The following is a 20,749-nucleotide window of genomic DNA, read 5'->3' as shown; positions in this document are numbered from 1 at the left end:
CTGGGGGAAAGTTTGGCACGATTTCCGCCTTCTCCCGGGTCTGGTCGGGGGGATGAGTGCGGGCTCATTTTTCCGAACAGCGGCTGGTAATCGAGCCCAGGGGAAAGTATGACTCCCATAAATTTCAGGTAAAAAAAGCCGTGAGGTATAATAGATGATTTTTTTCTCGTGTACCTGGGTATTAACGGACTTGAAATTTAGCTCATATAATAAAGGTATCCTATCTATGGATCACACCGGAAACAGAACGCCGACAAGAGAAATGTGATAGCCTATTGACGGTTTGAGACCCTCAAACATGTCAAAAACCGTACTCTATTGGGCGGCACATACCCATCTAGCCCATATATAGGACTACCTTTCCCTCCCCTCCCCCGCGGTTTCCCCAAATTATTTCTTTTTTGTAGAGTATTTAACAATTATTCCTCGAGCCCGAATGGGCTCTGAGTCAATAGCCCATGAGGCCGAAGCCCGAATGGGCTATTGACTCAGCGGCCATGAGGGCGAGAGGAATAATTGTTTTAGTAAAATGCAACTAGTTGGTCAAAAATATCGAGACAAAACAACTTTAGCTAGCGAAGCGCGATTCAGCCGTGGGCTATACCATATAGCCTAGTAGTAACTCAACCAATCAGAATGTAGCATTGATAATAGACCACTAGTTGGATTTTACTAATAAACAATAGGCCATGATTAAGTAATATTACCTACTTGCCCAGTTTTTGTGTGGCCTTCTACCACTCACTCACTCCACAACAAATATACCATTGGTCAGCCTTGTTTCCAATCAAATACACCATTGAATCAAATGATTTTAAAAAGGTTTTTTAGCCTTCTAGAATTCTCGATTTATGAGAAGAGGGCGTGATTTTACTTTGCTATTTTTGCTTCAAGAGAAAGAATTATGAAATGAAGAAAGAGAAAAAAAACACAACTCTGGTGGACCGGACACTAGATCAACACAAGCCCCCAGTTCTACCCAGGGGTATATGTCGCTCTTGTCACTTTGCTAACCTATCCTGTGTCAACCTGCGCTGCCGAACGCGGTTTTAGCGGCGTGAAGAGACTGAAAACGCTCTTCGAAGCACTATGAGTGAGGAGAGCCTGTCCTCTTTGGCAATACTCCACATACGCAAGTACAAGAATGTGGATATTGACAAAGTTAGTTGCCAAATTTTCCCGTCGTAAAGGGAGACGTCTCGCCCATTTCCTGTAGCTATAATACACTAGGAAAAACTGTTTGAATGCAGAGGTGCACGCAACACGTAAATACAACTGACTGGTTCCTCTTGTCGTATCTCTAATTAAAGAGATGCCGTAGCCAGACGTCACTTAAAGTGTAAAATAAAACATAACTGATTATTTTCTCTCGATATAGCTCTTGCCCTGAGGGAGGCTAATTTTGCTAGCCGAAATATTAGCCTATAATAAATCAGCCCTTTGCCGTAGTGCCAGCCCTTCATTCAGTATTTCATAATACACTAATATACACTTAAATCAGTGGTAGCGGAAGTTGGCGAATAAACAACAAAGTTACTGAATAGTTAGCGTTTTTACATGCTTTGATTTATGAAACTTCCCCCTGGAAATTATGGAACATGGCATTTCCAAGCCACTAAAAATAAAACATTTCTGGGGGAGTATGCCTCCAGACCTCCAAAGAGGCTCACGCCTTCGGTGCTTGTTACACGTGCACTACGCCCTCCTGTGCGCACCTACACGAAAAAGCCTAGAGCCTAGTTAAATGGCCTTAGATGGGTAGAGCATCGGGACTAGAAACCAGAAGGTTATAGGTCTATCTTCTGTTAAAAGAACACGGATATTTCTTCCAGTCACATGTGTCACTGGCTGTAAAAGTAAACAGAATTCTCGTAAAGCAACTAACTTATATTGCCGAGTATTAGCTGGTTGTTTTGTACTGGGGGAACGCGGAGTGATATTGGACGGAAAATCAAGGGAAAGTCCCGTAAAATTCCGAAAATAAGCCCCAGGGCTTATATTTTTCAAAGGCCCTTTTTGAGAGGCTTATTATTGGAGGGGCTCACATTCGGAGGGGCTTATCTACGGAGGGAAATTTTTCGTTTACAAATCGATTGGGCTAGCCTCATAGTTGGAAGTAAATTTACCGTTTTTGCTTTGTTTTACTTTGTATTTGAGGGCAATTTTCCAAGTACAAGCCCCCTGGGCTTATATTTGGAGGGGCGATTTAACGAAGGGTTTTTTGCGTCACCGGTTTGAGAGCTTATATTTGGAGTCGGCTTATACATGGAGGGGCTTATTTTCGGAATTTTACGGTATCTATTTTCACGCTAAAATGTTGAGTTCTATTGCTATTGTTAGTTCTCTGGCTCTTCCCAATTCCTCGTTCCTCTACCCTACTCCTTGCCTCCCACGCAGTTATTAAGACCTGTTAAGGCTTTGTCACGCGTTCTCCCCCACGAGGGTGTGCTGAAACGAGCGGTTAAATTCCCTCTCCTTTGTTCTTAAAGATCAGCTGATGGGGGAGATTTTGTGACGAACCACAGAAGGAATGTCTACGTGGTAGGAGGCTATTCTTGGCCAATTCCCCTCCGTTTTCAGCGCCTTAACATTTGACAGGGTTTGGACAAGCAATCTCTTGCCTGCCTTCCACATCACACTCTTTACAGCCTAGAAGCCAGTTCACAGACCAAACATTTACTGCTGTGACGGTTGCCACCTTTATTCCAAACTGAAAGAGAAAGAAAAACCTTGCTCGTATATTTTGCCGAATTTTGTTTTTTTTTCCAGTTTCTCTTTTATTGTTTGACTCCGTGGGATATTACCGGGAAAACTATCAAGCAATCTAAATGTTTAATTTACAACAGTTTTGCAACTTTTAATGTGGTTGAAAAGCGCCCGGCGCCGTTTTGAATTCCAACCTAGAACTGATTTCTTAAAACTTCAATCGCACAAAATTGCAATTATTATCACTGACGTGGTCTAAGGCTGTTATTGTTTCCAGGAAGTAACGTGTACGGCGTATGGGCAGGCTGGCTTATGGGAAAAGCGATATTAGCTGATCAATAGTAACTCCACAGGCAAAAATTCCGGATCAGCCCAACCGGCTTTAATCCATTTGCAACCGCAGACACTGATTATATTTAAGGCTGGTCTGCGAATGGCAAACGCAATCAGACCTACTGTTAAGGGGCTTTATATGGTTTCAGTTTTGCAAATTGTAACCTTTTGATCCCAAAGATTGTTAGAGAGAGGTACAGGATGGTACAGGTTCTCGCTGTAATTTTACGTACAAAAAAAATAGTCAGTCAAAATAATCCGGTCAGTCAAGGGTGCAACTATCTCTGGACAAATTCCAGTAGTATGGCAATTCGAATGAAATCTCTTCAAGGGTTCTTGGTCTTGTATTTGCTTTTCTGTTACATTTTTTATTTTATTTAACTTTATAAGAGACATTTTTTATTATTTTTCTTGACACTGACTCTTTGGGCTTACTTATAGTGAAATCGGGAGCATTAGCTAGTACCGCACAGCCAAAGAATCTTTTCAGTGGATGATCGACATTTCTTGGACTGTATACATGAAACTAAAAGCAAGAATTTATTATGTCGTCTCAAAACTTTGCTAATTTCGGAGACGTATGATAAAAGGTTCATCTTGGGGATGCCGGAACATAAACCATCAGCTGAAAGAACCAAAATGGGCACACTGATCAAAATTTCTTTTTTTAACGCAGTTCTAAAATTTCACGAACAAATGTTATAAATGTGCACTTTTCCCATTTCCCTGTCAGCGCCCTTCAATTTTGATGATGCTGTTTACTCGGTCCAATATCGATAATTACGGTCGCCCGCCCGGAAATTCAAAGAGGCTCCCTATGGCCGCAGGTAGAAAACCCTGATATTTGCAACACGAGTCAAGGCGAGCGCGAGAAGTAGAATTTTGAAATCTCCAAGAAAGATTCATTGACATTCCCGGTAAAGACTCTATGCAGCGTATTTCTTGGCTTTAATTGTTTTAAGGGCAAGTTACTTGGATCGGGATTGGGCAAATTTTCTACCGTTCTCAGCAGTTCTACAGTTTCATAAATCACGAGGGTTTAGCGTGCACAGTTGGCAAAATTTGTTCATCTATTCTCAGTGACTTATTCATTGCAAGAAATTGCACTTTCCTGATGAAATTATATTTTCGTACAATTTTTCTTCGAAACCCCCTTCAGTTTTTTTCTTTATAACGTCGTCAGGTGTCCAATAGTTTTTTTGTTTGTTTTTTCGTTTCACCGCCGTTTTGGAAGAATTGCAAGCAAAGCAAGCCGAGACGTGATCGACCTTTGGTTAGTGGTTTCCCCAAAAAAATACCCTGTGCGTGACGCTCATTCGCGAATTTGCGTTTAAACTTTTTATCAGGAAAAATACCAATATCTCCTTAAAAGCCAATAAAGGAGAGAAATACGTAGTCATCATTATAATGAAAAGCTAAACCGAGTACGCAACCAACGCAATTAGAACCTTCTCCAAGCGTCAGCAGCACTTGCGAAATGCGAAATTTCGGGGAATCCCCTAATAAATAATCCATTGTTGATTACGGAGTGCTTGGCATTGTTGTCATACCTGCACGACCAGAAAGCACTGGGTTACCCCCTCCCCGAAATGTTTTTTTCCCCTAGGTGTGCCACTGCTGATTGGTTGATTTGTTTCAAAAAGGAATTTTCATTGGACAATTTTATCACGTGAACAGAGAAAGGGACATTCCCTTTCCATAGGAGAGACGGTATATACAAGAGTATCCGCCATTGCTCGCCCTTCGAACTGCAAAGGAAGTTTTGATACCATCTTGTGTTGAATTTGGTTTTTTTAGTGAAATTTTACGAGACATTTTCAGTTACCTTTCGCAGAAAGGAAAAAATGTCTTTCGAAGCAATGGATTCAGCATCAAAGCAACAACGAAAGCTTATTCCCCGAGGAGCGCAACCGAGCGCCATTACGCGACAAAAACTGGCGTCTCTGACTCGAAACGAAGGAAAATTGGCAGTGACGGCCTCCGAACAGTGCGATTCTGGGTTTGTTGACGACGAAGAGTTGCGGTCTCGAAGCATGGAAGTGTGTAGTGAGACACAAATGCGTAGCGTTGAAGAATGTACGCAAAATTTAACCATCGACGATCCCGAAACGAACACAAGACATCCTTCGTCGTCATATTCATCCAAGGAAGGGTTTTCGCAAAGTGAAGAACTTTATTTAAATTACGCTCAGCGTAACGATGTGAGATATTTACTAGCCCAGGAACATTTTAGGCGTTTGATGTTTATGCCAGACGAGGATGGAGATACGTAAGTAGAATTGTTTCTTCTTAAACTTCCTACGTGCAAAACAAAATGTTTCCCTCGCGACATCGTTAGTCGACCGCTTTGACCTTCAGCTTAGTGGCGAAAAGAATTATGGCTCCTGTTAAGTTCTGGTTGTCTGATGTTTTTTCTTCAACATAAGTTTCCCATTTACCTGTAGATTTGAAACTGAGGGGAACAGTTTGGTAATTTCCAGTAAGAAGAATACGAAAAGAAAAATTATCAGCTTACAATGGCGTACTGGTGCTCGGTGACCATCGCGCGAAAATAGGCCGGATCACTTTTTGTGTTATGCCAAAAATGTGTATTAAAATATTCTGTCTTCTTCTGTCATTTTCTTGCCCCCTTTTACATATACTTTGCTGTTAAATGTTTCTTTTTTTAGAAATTATTGCTCAAAAAGATAACCCCGAGTGTGCGAAATCCCCGAGAAAAGAGTCTATTTCCCAGAAAATATTGATGCCATTATTCATAATAATATTCATCAGTAATAACGTATACTTGTTTTTGTTGTTTTAGAGCTTTACATTTAGCGATTATTAACATGAGGCCGATGGAAACGGACGCTATCATCTCAGTTGCACCGTGTAAGGAATGCCTCGACATTTACAACGATCTTAGACAGGTACGCTAACAGAAACAAACTACAATTCAAATCTTGAGATATCCTGAACTGCTCGTTCCGAAATAAGTTCGCGGCCATCGCAAGAAGACAGTCTAAAACCACCTTAGCTTCTTCAGTGTTTTGCTTTATATGCACTTTTGCTTATTGTTTGAGTGATTAAAGACAAATAAGAAATTCTTTTGATATTTTAGGCACCCCTTCATCTCGCGGCCGTAACTCGACAACCCGCCGCACTTCGCCGATTACTAGAAGCCGGAGCTACTGTGGACATCACCGACCGTCATGGCCGAACAGCTTTGCATCTAGCGTGCGAGTTAGGTGATTTTGACTGCGTTAAAGAAATCGTAAGGCCTTTACTAGAGAAAAGGTGGACTGATGAAATAAAAGAAAGAGTTTACAACATGTTACAAGAGAGAGATTTCGATGGTAAGGGAAATTGAAGATTGCAGAAATTTCGAATATTCAACCCCCGCAGATTAATATTTCATATCCACGTAAGTTGTTTGGATTTGATGACTTCAAAAATCAGGGGTTTTCCCTTTGGGCTATTGGATATGAAAAGGAAAACGAGAAAAAATGTGCTTTGGAAGCATATTCGTTTGCAGTTTCCGTTGGCAGAACAATAGTCTTAGTGGGGTTTCCCCCCAAGGTATTGAAGGGAAACGAAAATTAATCGCTAGTGTAGTTTCGTTTTGTCAAGTATTTCCCTCAGCTTTTGATTGCAAATTTTCGCATTCTTAAGCTAAAGGAACCTTGGAGCTACTTTTGGCTTGACAAGCAAATTCTTTTTTTGAATAAGAGTGCATTTTTTAAACTCTTATGCATTGGGTGTGTCTATACTCAGTTTAGAGTTGATCGACTCATAAAAATATTTCTGTTTGATTAAATAAATCAAGTTGATAAAGTGAATTGGATGTCATAAGGGGTTTAAAATTTGGCATTGTGCCTACTAACCCCTTGAAGTTTAGATTAAACTGGGCTTCCTCAGATAAAGTGTTTCCAAGAATTGCAGTTGATTCGCCCAATGACATTCAACAATGTACAGCGCAGTGACAAAATCTGATCAGTAGGTGATAAAACAACATTTCCCTATTTCATCTTCCCAGGTTTTACAGCTTTACACAGAGCAGTGTTTAAAAATAGTGTTCAGATTGTCAATTATTTGGTATCTCTTGGAGCAAACGTCAACGCACAGGTAAATAACAACTAAAGATGTTGTACTTTTCATGAACTAACTAATATGGTTACTAGACTCCTTCTCAAGTACAATGATGCACTTACTTGTAAAAACAAAACTGTTATGAAACAGCGGCCTTTTTTGCTGTTGTTTAAAAGATTTCTAATTTATTTTTTATAGCAAAAAATAACTATTTCTGCAGGTTATTTTCCAAAAAAGCACAGAAGGTTTGGTAAAGTGGCATAACATAAAAGTAGACAACGGAAAGTTAAATTTTATGACCCTGATCTGGGCTGTACTCTTGTAGAGCCAGATGACCCTTGGTGACTTACTTCTTCTACTGATCAACAAGGAAATTAGTAGAATAAGGTGCTGGGCAGTTAGGGGTTCATGATTCACACAATTTGTGCTCGTTACAATAATTATAGTACTTGGCTGATGGGAATAAAATGAAAAATTAATTAATCATTCCTAAATCTCTATGCCATTTCTCTTGTTTAATATCCCGCTACCTCTGATCAAAGTATGAATTTTTATGATTTGAAACAAGTCTATTAGTTTTCCTTGAGTGGTAAGTACCTAGTACTATGTATAGAACATGCGATCTCATTAAATATATTTCAACTTTTTTTTTTTCAGGATGCTAAAAGCGGGCGTTCTGGCCTTCATCATGCAGTCGAGGCAGGAAACCTGTCCATGATAAACTGCCTTCTACTCGAGTGCCATGCTGATCCAGATGCAATGACATTTGATGAGATCACTCCTCTACACATTGCTGCTGGAAGAGGCATGGAATCAGTGGTTGCTCTTCTATTAGCTGCCGGAGCTGATCCAGTACTCACCAACTTTGAGGGTGAATCACCAGCGGATGTTGCTGTCACACCTCAGGTGATTACTAAAGAAGTCCTTAATTTTGCAAGACAATTCCAGGTTTCTGTCAGGTGAACAATGTTCTATTCTGTAATGTGAAATGTTCTTGTCAACAAGGTTCTTCAAATAAATTTTGGGAAATCACCACTAATGTAATAACAAAGAACAAAAAGACACTGGCAATGAGCAAGCTTAAATTAAAAGAAGATCATCACAGTTAAAGACCCAGCTTATGCGGTTGCGAAAAGAATGACTGAAAAAATTCAGGCTTGCTGGGATTTGAATTCTGACCTCTGCAATACTGGTGCATCACTCTAACCAAATGAACTAGCAAGCCACCTTGGAGCAGGTCATTAAATTCGTTTTTGACCAGGTGAAATAAGAAACATCTACAAAGTCCTCTGTCATTCACATTTCTAAGGAAAAAATAACCCATTTTCAAGTTCTCACGATAAAAAAGGGCTACTGTTGAGTATATCTGAGTTTATTCCAGGCACAATTTCCAATAAACTTTCTTATTGTTTACCCTTGCAGATCCGTGAGATGGTGACTTTTGACTCTTAAACTGGAGCAACATTAAGCAGCATCAAGAATTTGCAATAAAAATATATTAGATCTAAAAGCCATACGCTGATACATTACATAAGTTTTATGTTTGGGAAAACACACAGTCAGAATGTTTACTTGGGAAAGGTTAAGACAAAGGGATAAAGAATGTGCTAAAGCAAACAGCTTTTTATTCAAGGTAAACATCTTACACTCTTATGTTATTCCCTTGAATAAGACTGGCCAAAACGTTTACGTTAATCGCAGTGTTATCTCATTTTTTACGTTTTTTCTTCTTTCCTTCTTTCTTTCTATTTTTTTTTGCAAACCGGTAGTATCCAGAATTTTAAATTAGCATGACTTGCTTTGAACATGGAAGGCCAAAGCATTATGAAAAATCTGTAGATTCGCCAAGCAGAACCAATGGTTAAAACATAGAATCAAAGGTAAAACAAAGTTTTAATTTTTTGCTCATCAGAAGCGTGTTTGTCTAATTAAAGTGTGATAAATTTTACCAAATTGACGCAGATGATTGTATATACTCTAATGAGACTTTTTTTGGTGCACAGGTAATTTTGAAATCAACTTTACTTTTGAGATGCATTGCTTTTTCTTCTCTAGCTTTGAAATGCTTGCATTATGGTACATTTTGCCTATCACATCAAATTATTTTTCGGTGATATACAATTGAAATTGTATTTCACATTATTACCTTTGGTCACTACTAACAGTTCTCTTTCTGTAGTTAACATTACATGGTGTTTCAATAAAGAAAAATTTATTCAAGATTGTTTTTAGGATTGTTAAGTTTATTCCTTTGCATCAAATACCAATGTATTTTATACTCTAGAAAGGCTCGTTTTCTCTCTAGAGGATAATTAAACATTTGGTCCAAAAATAAAATAAACTACCGGGTACTCACCATTTTTACATAGACCATAATGCATCTTGTTTACGCCCAGAAATTTTGCACGACCATTGTTTCCAATTTCTCCTGGGTATTACAGTTGTCCCAAAAAGAAATCAGACAATGGTTGTTGCGGAATTCTTATAATCCCGCTCTCTGGTTCAAACAAATCAAGAGGACTGTATCTTTCGATGTAACAACGCGATTTAATCCAATCCAACAATCTACTGCGATATACAATTCTCACATATTCAACGGTCGTAACACTACGATCAACGTAACTAAACGATCAACTAACACATTCTAAGTATACAGAGGTTTTTTCTACTATCCTTGCGTAAGGCAGTATTTTTACATTAATCACATGTTCGAGTTTTTTACCTAAAATTTGAATTTGGCGATGTTTCGACAGCTCAAACATTTTCATTTGAAAAATTGTAAATTCAAAGTTCAGTTTTTAATAACTACATGAACATGATGAATACTTATGAGGGAGAAAACTTCATTAACAAAATATTAAGGAACGTGACAGTGTATGACTGAAAAAAGAGTTTTAAATTTACATGCTTCAATTGATGGTTTAAATAACGTTATTCCAATTGGATATGAATGGCTTCCTTTATTTTGAGTTACAAAGTAGTGGCAGCATCATGCAGAATATCAAACCAATAGTCATTTGTTAGGGTCTGGCTGGTTTGAATACATGTGAGGCCCTATAGAGTGTTTTCACATGACGTCACGGTGGCCATATTGGTGTCCCAAAACAATAAAACGGCGGCCATGTTGGTGTCCCAAACCAATCCTCTGGGAGTTGAACTCTTTTCTTATGCAAAAACTTTCTTTTGTTCCAATAAATTTGCATAGATGCTGGCCAAGTGAGTGAAAACACTCGATAAGAGGTTACCGCTGGCCTCTCAGAGCCCTTAGCCCATTATGGTCTATTCTGTAGCCAAATATAGACCCCATCTCAGTCACTTTTGGGCAAATTTGAAATTTTTGCGATCGCTTTCTATTCATGTATCTACCTTATCAACCTATAAATAGCTAGGTCATAGTAAAATGAATGGACACATTTTTTAAATTGAATGAAGAACACTTTACTTCTCACCCACAGCACAAGCATTCTGGTATATTTGCTAACAGTAAAAATGAAAAACTGTCTTACCCAAAAATCAAAAAATGTGGGACCCTATTCTGGTAACTCTATTGAAAATGCGACCCCATTATAATCAATCCAATAGTTAAAAGCGGCACATCCTCATTAGCCTCTTACAAAGAAGTACCCCCCAGTCCATCATCTCTTCCAAATGCTTTTTTCGCAGTTTTTAGCAGTCGAAACCATCGCCAAACGTCTTTTCTTTTTCTATTTAGAAAAAAACAAACAAACAAACAAGTAGAAACTTTCAAATTTTGACCCAAAATCATGGTTTAAACACAAAGCAAAAACTCAATATGGCCACTCCCACCATCAAACTCTTGAAATTGTTCTTTTTGGCCTTATTAGCAGTCGTAACCATTATCAAACGTTTTTTCTTATTCTATTTAGAAAAAAAAAACAATCAAAAACAAACTTTCCAATTTTGAACCAAAATCATGAGTTAACTCCTTTGCAAAAATGCAATATGGTAACCTCCACCATCGAACTCTTAAAAATGCTCTTTTTGACCCTTTTAGCAGTATAAACCATCGACAAAGAAGAAGAAGTGGCATGGACTGTAGCTTAAACTGAAGCTACATCAACTATGGAGAATTGCGATGTGACTCAGTCATGATTGCTCTAAAAGCAATGAATTCTTAACTCCAGCTTGTTTTTCTAAGGGTGATCGATGCGAGTCTTTGTTCTGGAGCACGTAATTCCTCTCTTAGTGATAACTTTTGAATTAGCTTAATTTAACAGTCTTGCGGCTGCACATGTGCAAGCAGAGTGTACGTCATGTGAGCACAACTAAATATTTGTGATCAATCATGAGCATTGGTCAACAGTGTCTCGTCAAATCTTTTTTTGGCACTGTTTCTGTTTTTGAGTGTCCATGGACCTGGTGCAAAACCTTCTTATGAAAATTAAAAAACTGTCCATGGACGTGGTCCATGACAGGGGGTCCATGGACCCGGTCCATAAAAGTGGTCCATGGACCCGGTCCAAAGAGGGGGTCCATGGACCCCTGGTCCATGTTTTGTCCTCACCCCAGCTGAACACATGACAGGCAGGTTTTGTTGCGTCATCTTTGGAAAATCTTGAAGGTGAATTTGTGTCGCGGGTACAGGATAATACGATGTTGAGTGTGTGAAGTAAAAAGCGGACCACTGCATCATTCCTTTTGCTGATTCCAGGGCTGTAGTCCCAAAATCCCTGGCGTAGTGTAACTGCATACATGTTGGATGTTTGGGAAACTGCGTGGAGGTTCTCGACTTTCACGGTTAGGAGAGTTAAAGTTAAATGTAAGTTCTGGATTTATTTTTGCGATGTTGCTCTGTAACCCCGGGGGGGTACTCCCTTATAAGGGCTTAATGGGGACGTGCGGCCAGCCAGGGTATTTTTTTCGGGATTTTTGTCTTAAAAAGGGTATCGAATTTATCATTTTTTGTCTTAATCACGGTATCGATTTATCAATTTTTGTCTTAAACAGGATAAATGTCTTAAACAGGGTATCAAAAATCGGAATTCTGTCTTAAACAGGGTAGGAAAATCAGCGATATTTGTCTTAAACAGGGTCAGGGTATGAGGGGCCGCGCTGCACATCCCCACCCAGGGATATATCGAGTACCCCCCCCCCCCGGGGTCTGTAACCTTGCCAGTCCCTGATTTATCATGTTAACAGACCTGATTGTCTTGCTTGCAACAGCTCCTTCAGGCCCACTGGTCTCCTTGCTGTTGCCCAGTAATGTCTGCACTGATTGAACGGTGCCTTGAAGGTACCCAGAAACGGATTTCATCATCGCTCCAGGTTGTCGAAAATAACAAAGACATAATGAAAATCACGGTTCAGGGCGAATTAAACATTTATTTCTCGTTTCACGGAAAATAATTTTGCAAAATCACGCTTCACGGTTACTATGAAAATCACGAATCACGAGGAAAAAATTAGCCATTTCACATTTCACATTTTACGGGGAAAAAAAGGGCCGACACGAGTCACGAAAATACCCTTTACCACCCTCCATATTGTTAAACTGGCAAAAAGGACCACCTATTCAAAACACCAAAATTTTTTCCAGTCAAAGAAAGCCTTTATACATTTAGAACCTCTCGATTAGTAGCCTGTGAACAGGCTCTCTGTTTGGGGGGAAAAAATAGCGACCCTAAAAGGTCTGTTCACAGGCTACTGGATGTGTGGCCTGGACATTTCAATATATCATACACACCGTTACTCGACACATCTTTCCTTGTTGCTCGCTGGCTCAAATCTTCTGATGCAAGACAGAAATTTGGTGCGAAAAAGCACTCGAAGAAGCCGGTAGTGTATGTTGCTTTCATTTTTAACCAGTAGAGGAAAGATCGGAGTATTTCCCTCAGTTTTCAAGGGCGTAAGGACGATATTTTTAAGCATGGCGTCCTCGACTGACGAAAGTAATAAGGAGAATGTTGCCGATGGAGAAGTGGAGCAAATTGTAACAATGGAAAAAGTTGTAGCTGCAGATAACAAGGGAATTGATTATGACAAACTTATCAGTAAGTTTTTTTTGGTTTCTTGTCATTTAGTTAGAAGTAGAAGCGCTAGAGAAATGCTCCGATCGATGTGCAGAGAGTACCAACTAGGACCTCAGCAATAAATATATAAGCTTGAAACTATTGTTTAATAGTACTATATGTCTACATCACCGACCAATGACAGTAAATGGACTGAATCAAATCAAGATTGCAGTTCTCAACTTCCGGGTTGTCTTCCATATACCGTGATCAAAATTATTTTATAATTAACAAAGCATAGATATAACGTTGGGCATATGTCGGTGTATGACAATGGATCAAGAATGAAAATAATATGAAGATCAATGTAATTAATGGATTCAGCTATATGAAATTCTACATAATTTCCTGGTAGCCTCATTCTTCTCTTATTCATGCAGCAATTGCATACTGTTACACCCAAACAGTCAAATTGTAAAAAAAAAAAAAAAATTTGCAAATTGTAACTTGTTTACCTACGGATCACAAAGGAGTTCATAAGAACTCGCTGAAACGTGTCCGTACGTTCCAGATCGAATTGGAATTTGAAAGTGTTGGTTTTTTTAATAGAGTCAAAACGGTAAATGTATGGGGCTGTGTGGAAATCTTACCTGGCCAAAACTCCCAGTAGGTATTTCCACTTCTAATTGGTATTAAAGGGGCTGTGTCATGGCAGTACAGTTCATTTTGTTAATTTTGCCAATTACTCACTCTCAATTGCTATGGAACTTATTAAAAAGTAAGCAAAGAAATTACATGTAAATCACAAAATCAGAGATCCGAGACAAACAAATATGTCTCCTGAGCATTATTTTTGAAGTTGTAAGCAGCAGGGATCAACTTTGAAAGACTGTTAGGCTGAACAGTTTTCAAAAACCCTAATTTCAATCCGTTTCAGTCTTCTTCAGTTTTGCCCATGCGTGGCATCTGTTGTTTCTGTTGTGTAACGGATATTTTGTAATTTCCTAGTTTGGCTGAATTTCGTGACACAGCTCCTTTAATCTTGAATTTTTTTTGTCCTTTGAGTACAGTTTTAAAAAATCGATTGTATTGTGCTAGTTAGTAGGCAGATTTAGCAAAGGTAACATGACAACAAGGATGGTTGTGTGTATAAACATTACTGATGTGACCCATGACAGAGCGGCAAAATAAGTAGTTAAATTTACATTCAATCCTTCCCTCTCGTGTTCTCATGTGATGACGACTTGTCTTTGCTAAACAGCCTAATAGGCTACTTGCACTAAGAGGACACGTGACCAATGCTTCCTTTAAACAATGAGTTGGAATCTTGCTGATGCAAAAAATTGACAGAGCACATAAAAATTAGCTTACACCCGAAGTTTGAGAGGAAACGCATTTAAGGGAGATATTTTATGGCACTTTGATTTTTCAACAAAGTAGTATGATTTGTATTGGCCGCCATGTTGGAGGGCATACTCTTGCTCTCCAATATGGCAGCCAAAACTACTTTTTGAAAAACTAAATCACTATTATTTTTCTTAAGATAAGACCCACTAATCGTTTTTCGAAGGCAAAATCATATAACTTTCATTTTCATGAAAACTATGTCACATGACCTCTTAGTGCAAATGGCCTATTTCTCAAAGGTAAAATGTCAAACAGAAAATTGCATATTTTAATTAACAGGACAGTTTGGTTGTTCAAAGTTGGAACAGAGTCATAAAGAAAGGATTCAGCAGCTAACAGGGAAACCTCCACACCACTTGCTTAGAAGGGGTGTGTTCTTTTCTCACAGGTGATTTTTTTCTACATCCACAGAAGCTTTGCTGGTTATGGCATTTAACTGTAACAATTGTGGCTTGAATTATTTTTCTGTAACTCAGACCCCCTGAATAAAAAATAAATATAAGATATAAGATTCCTTGGCATTGAAAATATTCACTTTTTTTTAGCATTTAAGAAGTGTAGGCTTATTGACTGTCGCTAATTAGTCCCATGCACTCAGGCTAAAATACTTCCTCACATTTAGTGTTCTATTATATTCTAATCTATTTATATTCTATTCCATTCCATTCCAGTCCAGTCCATTCCATTCCATTCCATCCCATCCCATCCCATCCCATTCTATTCTATTCTATTCTATTCTATTCTATTCTATTCTAGCATAAGTTTCTTATTGAGATAATTGTGTTGTTTTTACTTAGGGATCTTGATTTTGTGTTGGATATGTACTCTAAAGGAAAACCATTTTACCTGTACACTGGAAGAGGCCCTTCATCAGAAGCCATGCACTTAGGACATCTAATTCCATTTATATTCACCAAGTAAGCTGTTACCACCATAAAAAAATCGCCCCAGTCGTGACAATAATTATTCTTATTAATTGTAATTATGTTTGTTTTGCGAAGTCCTAAGTTTGTATTTTTTAACATTGCAAAGATGGGGCTTCAGAAATGGGATTCTAGGTGAAGTGAAATATTAAAGGCCCTAAGTAAATCAAATTCTCCCTTTGGTTCACAAGCATAAACAAGGCAAATGAAAAGGAGAAACTAGCAGTGCATCTGTCTGAGTCATGTATACCTGCCAAGTGTCACACTTAAGGCGTGATTGTCACACCTGCGGATCGAAAACTTGGATCTCACGCCTACTCACGCCTGTGTTCCGATTTGTCACGCCTGGTAGAAAAGTTTGAGCCATTACAGCATTAACTGACACATTTTGAAACATATATTAATTATTTAAACAAACCCCAACCAAAGAGAGAAAAGAAAAGTCTTTGTGAATGATCGACTTTCTCCAAATTCTCTTTTTTTAGTGCGGAAGTCAATGTTCCTTTGTGTCCCTGTGTTTGTGTTAGACGGAACTCTTCATAGGTTTTTTTATAGTCGTGTGGGGCATTTTCTCAAGAACCCCTTCAATGCAATGTAATATTGGCAGTCTTTCCAATCATCTTAGTGTTTAAAATTTGTACAAAAGTATATGCCTTACACAGTGTACAAGGACAATCCTGGGACTGGTGTTTTTTTGGCACCCTTTCGTATGGAATACTAAGGATCTAGTTTCACAAAATTAGATATGTATATACACACTGTACTTCAGCCTTTTATTCAGTTTTGATTTTAACCTACTAACAGTAAGTGAGTTTAAAAGAAGGATGCAATAATTTCATGTAGTGCAGTGAGAAGACCCTAGAAAACTTCAGGCTGTTATATAATTTATCCTGACCTTGGTTGTGCATTTCAACTTGTTTCCAAATCAAGTGTTGCGACTTACAGTAACTTATTAAGGCTTGCAAGGTTCAGAGGTTTATTATTTTTAATATTACTATACAGGAAAAAAAGTGAAAAAATTTGAGGAGCTTTCTTTGAAAACTGGGAGACGGTGAACTAACTGTTCTAACTGAACTAACGTCTTAGCCAGTTCTAAACGAAAAATCACATTTTAATTCAGATATCTGCAGGATGCCTTCAATGTTCCATTGGTAATCCAGCTTACAGATGATGAAAAGTTTTTCCTGAAGGACTTGGAATGTGAGGAAGCTCATAGACTGGCTTATGAAAATGCCAAAGATATTATAGCTTGTGGCTTTGATGTCAAGAAGACATTTATCTTCTCTGATATCGATTACATAGGGTAAGTATGATGACCATGGTCTTGGATTGTGATGAAATGATGATGAGGATAAATACTAATATTGGTCGTAATAAGGGCTGTCGTTAAGAGGTTGGGGCAGGGGATTTCCCTTGGCCACTATGAACATGGTCCCCGGCTACTTTAATTTCATAGTAAAACAGAAGAAAAATAGAACCAAAAGTAACCCATAACTGTTTCATTCCGTGCCGACTTGTTGTATTTACCTGGAAACTTGAAATCTTAGTTATGAATAAGCAATTTTTACTAAAACTACATGACAGTGTATTCTTTTTTTCTTTCTAACTTTCAGGAGCAGCTCAGAATTTTACAAGAATATCATCAAGATTCAGAGATGTGTGACTTATAACCAAGTTAAGGCTATCTTTGGATTTGATGACAGTTCATGTATAGGCAAAATAGCTTTTCCTGCCATTCAAGCTGCACCATCATTTAGCCACTCCTTTCCCCATACATTTGGAAGCAGAAAAGATGTCCCATGTCTTATTCCATGTGCCATAGATCAGGTACGCTGTAAAAACTGGTAATGTATACACAAATAGATTGTGTATTGATCAGGGCCTAGCTAGGACTTCTATATAAAGGAGGAGATGGGGGGGGGGGGGGGGTCACACTGTTTCAAACCATAGTTTATAGTAGAGAGGATCCCCAGAGTTGCCATACTTACAGACTGTCATGCAGAAGTTACAGGTCAAAATTAAATTCAGGTTAAAATCTTTTGTTCTAGCAATGATTTAAAGCAATCTTTTCTTACTTTTTCAGGATCCATACTTCAGAATGACTCGTGATGTTGCTCCACGTCTGGGTTGTCCAAAACCCTCTCTGATATTTTCAACATTCTTTCCTGCCCTTCAAGGTGCTAAAACAAAAATGAGTTCCAGTGATCCAACTTCTTCTATATTCCTTACTGACACACCTGCTCAAATTAAAAAGAAGGTAGATATTTTCATTTGTTCTTTTAAGCACCTGATTCCAGGGGTTGCTTCAAAAAGTTTCACACGGGGAGGAGGTTCAACCCAATACCCCTCCTCCAAAAAATTCCTGTGGGAAAATTTGTAAATATTTGTGAGAAGTACCTGAGTACTAAAATATTACCCTAATTCAAAACCAAGTGTGGTTTAGCACAAAACTTTCATGTAGACAAAGAATGAGGAAATTCTTAGTGTTTGATGTGATGAAATAGGGAAAATGTCATCTGAAAAAACGAATTTTGCTTTGGGTTTGGTTACCACAGCAACAACTTAAATGAAAAAGTATGCAACTATAGTAAACTTGCTGTAGCTTACAAAAACAGTTCTTTGGTATCCAAGAGTGCTTACTACTTTGGCTTTTTGTGTTCTTTTTGCCTTTCTGAATTTTTGTTTTGGCTCTATCACAATTAGTTGAGACACTATGGTCTCTGTTAAGATCAAGCATACATGTGTAAATAAATTGACAGCAAATATCCTAAGAGGGGGGTGTTTGCATCCATCATATCTCGGTAGTTAGCATGGGGACCTCAATTTTTTATTTTCATTTCTGCATGTATTGAACTTCACATAGGGAATGTTTGACAAAAATTTCAGTGTTACTTCAATTTCAGAGAAATAACCTTAAGCGCAGACAGATTCAGGCTGGGTTAAGCTTGCAAATAAAAAGAATCTATGACTATTGATGAGACAGTTAAGTAATTAAGTGAACCTTTTGCAAGCATGTGGAACTGTTCAAGAAATCACGCATGTATATATTGGAGCAATGCATGTGACTGTTTGACACTGAAGGTATAATAAGTTCTTATTCATTGCCACAGGTAAATAAGTATGCTTTTTCTGGAGGCCGAGATACAGTTGAAGATCACAGAAAGTATGGTGGAGATATCACTGTGGATATCGCTTATCAGTATCTCACTTTCTTCCTGGAAGATGACGAAAAACTTGCTCAGATAAAAGAGGTACTTAATTTTCTTTTCATGTGACTACACTAGTGCTTCTCTTTACCTAGCATAATATTTATCTTTATAATAGGCATTCCACTTAAGTTATCCATCTGTAAGATGGAGACCTTTGGGACCAGCAAGAAGCATCCATCTTTAATAGAGAAATGTCCATTCCCAGAATGATAGTCAAAAAAGGAGTAAAGAAAGGCAGGGACCAACTCTAGGTATTTTTCTTAGGCAGCGGCCTTGGAAGTGGAGAATAAAGGAGAGGTTCTTTCTCTTTTCCCCCGCCAAGGAGCCTGGTGGTGTCAAGTACTAGTGTCTCTAATTTAAAATATTTATGTTTTCCAGGATTATTCAAGTGGCAAAATGCTTTCAGGAGAAATAAAAAAGGAACTGATTTCTGTGCTTCAGCCATTAGTCGCAGAGCATCAAGAAAGAAGAAAACATGTCACAGAAGATGTTGTTAGAGAATTTATGACTCCAAGAAAACTGGAATTCCCTGGTCTTAACAAATGAATGCAAATGGGATGCAGATTCAATCAATTTGCAATAACTTAAAATATCATTCGGATAGCTGCTGTTTCATATTAAAGTGGGTAATCACACCCAGATTTATTAAAACATTTGAAGAATTACATTATTGGAGTGAGATGTGCAACACTCTGCTCCTTCCATTATTGGTGCTAATATTATTATTGGACCTCTTCTTTTTATTGGTCCATAATCTATACCTTCCTCAGGTACTTAATAATGAGCTTAAGCCATGAGGATAGCAACGATATCGACAACATACGTGCTGTTTCAAACTTCATTGCTCTTTTAATATTCCAACTCTTTTAATTTTGTCAAATAATGACGATTTGTTCAGGAGTTGAATTCTATAGGACTGCATCTAAGTTTAGGAAAAGAAAAACAAAATCATTGCCTTTTGCTCGTGTCCTCCAACGTGAAATTAGGAAGTTTCACGTTGTACAATGATGACAAAGCAATGTACAAAAAAGCATGATGCAGCTGCTTTTTTGCCTTTCTTGTTGCTGTCACCATCGTTGTTGCTTAAGCTCCATAATACCAGTGTGTTACCAGCCAAGAATTAGGTGCATTTTTTGATCCTTTATCTAGACAGTGTTTTGTGAACTGCAAACAGTGATCACTGATCTCCGTGCACCTGTTCAAGTTTATGGCCAGTACATGTACAGTTGTTTGAAGAGTCATCAAAGAATGTGAAGATGTTCATCTTAATAAAAACTTCTAGAAAATTCCTGTATGATATGTTTTTGCAACCAGAAAATTAAACTCCTGATATTAAAAGCTAAGATTTTAGAGGCAGTGACCTGAGTGACATTAGACTTTTGAGGTTCTTTTGCAGAGAACAGGCCTGACATAATATTTGTTTAGTTGTCTCCCAAGTGAAGCACTTTCAAAATGATCACCATTTGTTCTCTGTAGATTAAACCTCATATCCCAAGACAATGTAGGAAATATTAAACAATTTTTTCTTAACCACTGTGTTAATTTCCTGTTGTGTTGCAACCAATATGTTTATTTCCTCTTACAAAAGTGAATGATAAACCTGTTAGGTAATACATCTTTCATGAAAAATATTAAGGGAAAGTTCATTTAAGGTGATTCCCTAGTTTTGCACTGCGCATCTCTTACTGCGCATAACAAGATGGCCACCGTAAAAAAGAGCATGTGAAGTAATATTATTAAAATGAAGTTGACTGAAGAGAAACGCTATTGGAATTTTTGCTTGCTGTTGTTTCTTGCCGAGGTGAGACTCAATGTGTTGCGAATGTGCATAACGTAAGCAGTACGCGTGTTGCTGAGTTCGACCTCCTCTCGGAGAACCTCGATAGTGGATGTTTAACTTGTGCTTACTCACTTTGATTTTCATTTAAACACTTTCTTTATCACATTGTGTCCTAAATGTGATATCTCGATGTAAATTCTGTAAAAACGGACTTTTTAATACTTTCTCTCCCTTTTCACATACATTCTATTTTGAAACTCGCCCCAGTCCTCTCTCAAAAATCGGAGAAAATGCGTTTGGTGCGCACTTTCTGCAGCTCTACCGCAAAAACGAGTACGGTGACCCCCACTTTTT

General features: G+C 38.2%; 2 protein-coding genes across 3 annotated transcripts; both read left to right on the top strand.

Moving 5' to 3' along the window:
* The first annotated feature begins 4,757 nt into the window (after positions 1-4,757).
* Positions 4,758-8,927, top strand: LOC140943170 (nuclear factor NF-kappa-B p105 subunit-like). Of its 2 annotated transcripts, none has more exons than XM_073392233.1 (6): positions 4,758-5,308; positions 5,843-5,948; positions 6,140-6,374; positions 7,055-7,143; positions 7,765-8,013; positions 8,530-8,927. In XM_073392233.1, the coding sequence occupies exons 1-6, from the start codon at positions 4,884-4,886 to the stop codon at positions 8,557-8,559; spliced, it is 1,134 nt and encodes a 377-aa protein (XP_073248334.1). In that variant the 5' UTR covers positions 4,758-4,883; the 3' UTR covers positions 8,560-8,927. The 2 variants fall into 2 exon arrangements, with proteins under 2 accessions (XP_073248334.1, XP_073248332.1); XM_073392231.1 differs by having other exon boundaries at positions 7,765-8,066.
* Positions 8,928-12,851: 3,924 nt separating this feature from the next.
* On the top strand, positions 12,852-20,148 carry LOC140943754 (tryptophan--tRNA ligase, cytoplasmic-like). The gene is made up of 8 exons (XM_073392864.1): positions 12,852-13,118; positions 14,763-14,871; positions 15,281-15,400; positions 16,527-16,709; positions 17,020-17,233; positions 17,490-17,663; positions 18,517-18,657; positions 18,994-20,148. Exons 1-8 carry the CDS (start codon positions 12,911-12,913, stop codon positions 19,159-19,161), a joined length of 1,317 nt encoding a protein of 438 aa, XP_073248965.1. The 5' UTR covers positions 12,852-12,910; the 3' UTR covers positions 19,162-20,148.
* Positions 20,149-20,749: the final 601 nt, after the last annotated feature.

Source organism: Porites lutea, chromosome 7 (genome assembly GCF_958299795.1).
Source record: "Porites lutea chromosome 7, jaPorLute2.1, whole genome shotgun sequence".
NCBI classification, from domain to species: domain Eukaryota; kingdom Metazoa; phylum Cnidaria; class Anthozoa; order Scleractinia; family Poritidae; genus Porites; species Porites lutea.
Note: the sequence above shows the minus strand (reverse complement) of the source record. Positions and strands in the feature narration are given on the sequence as shown.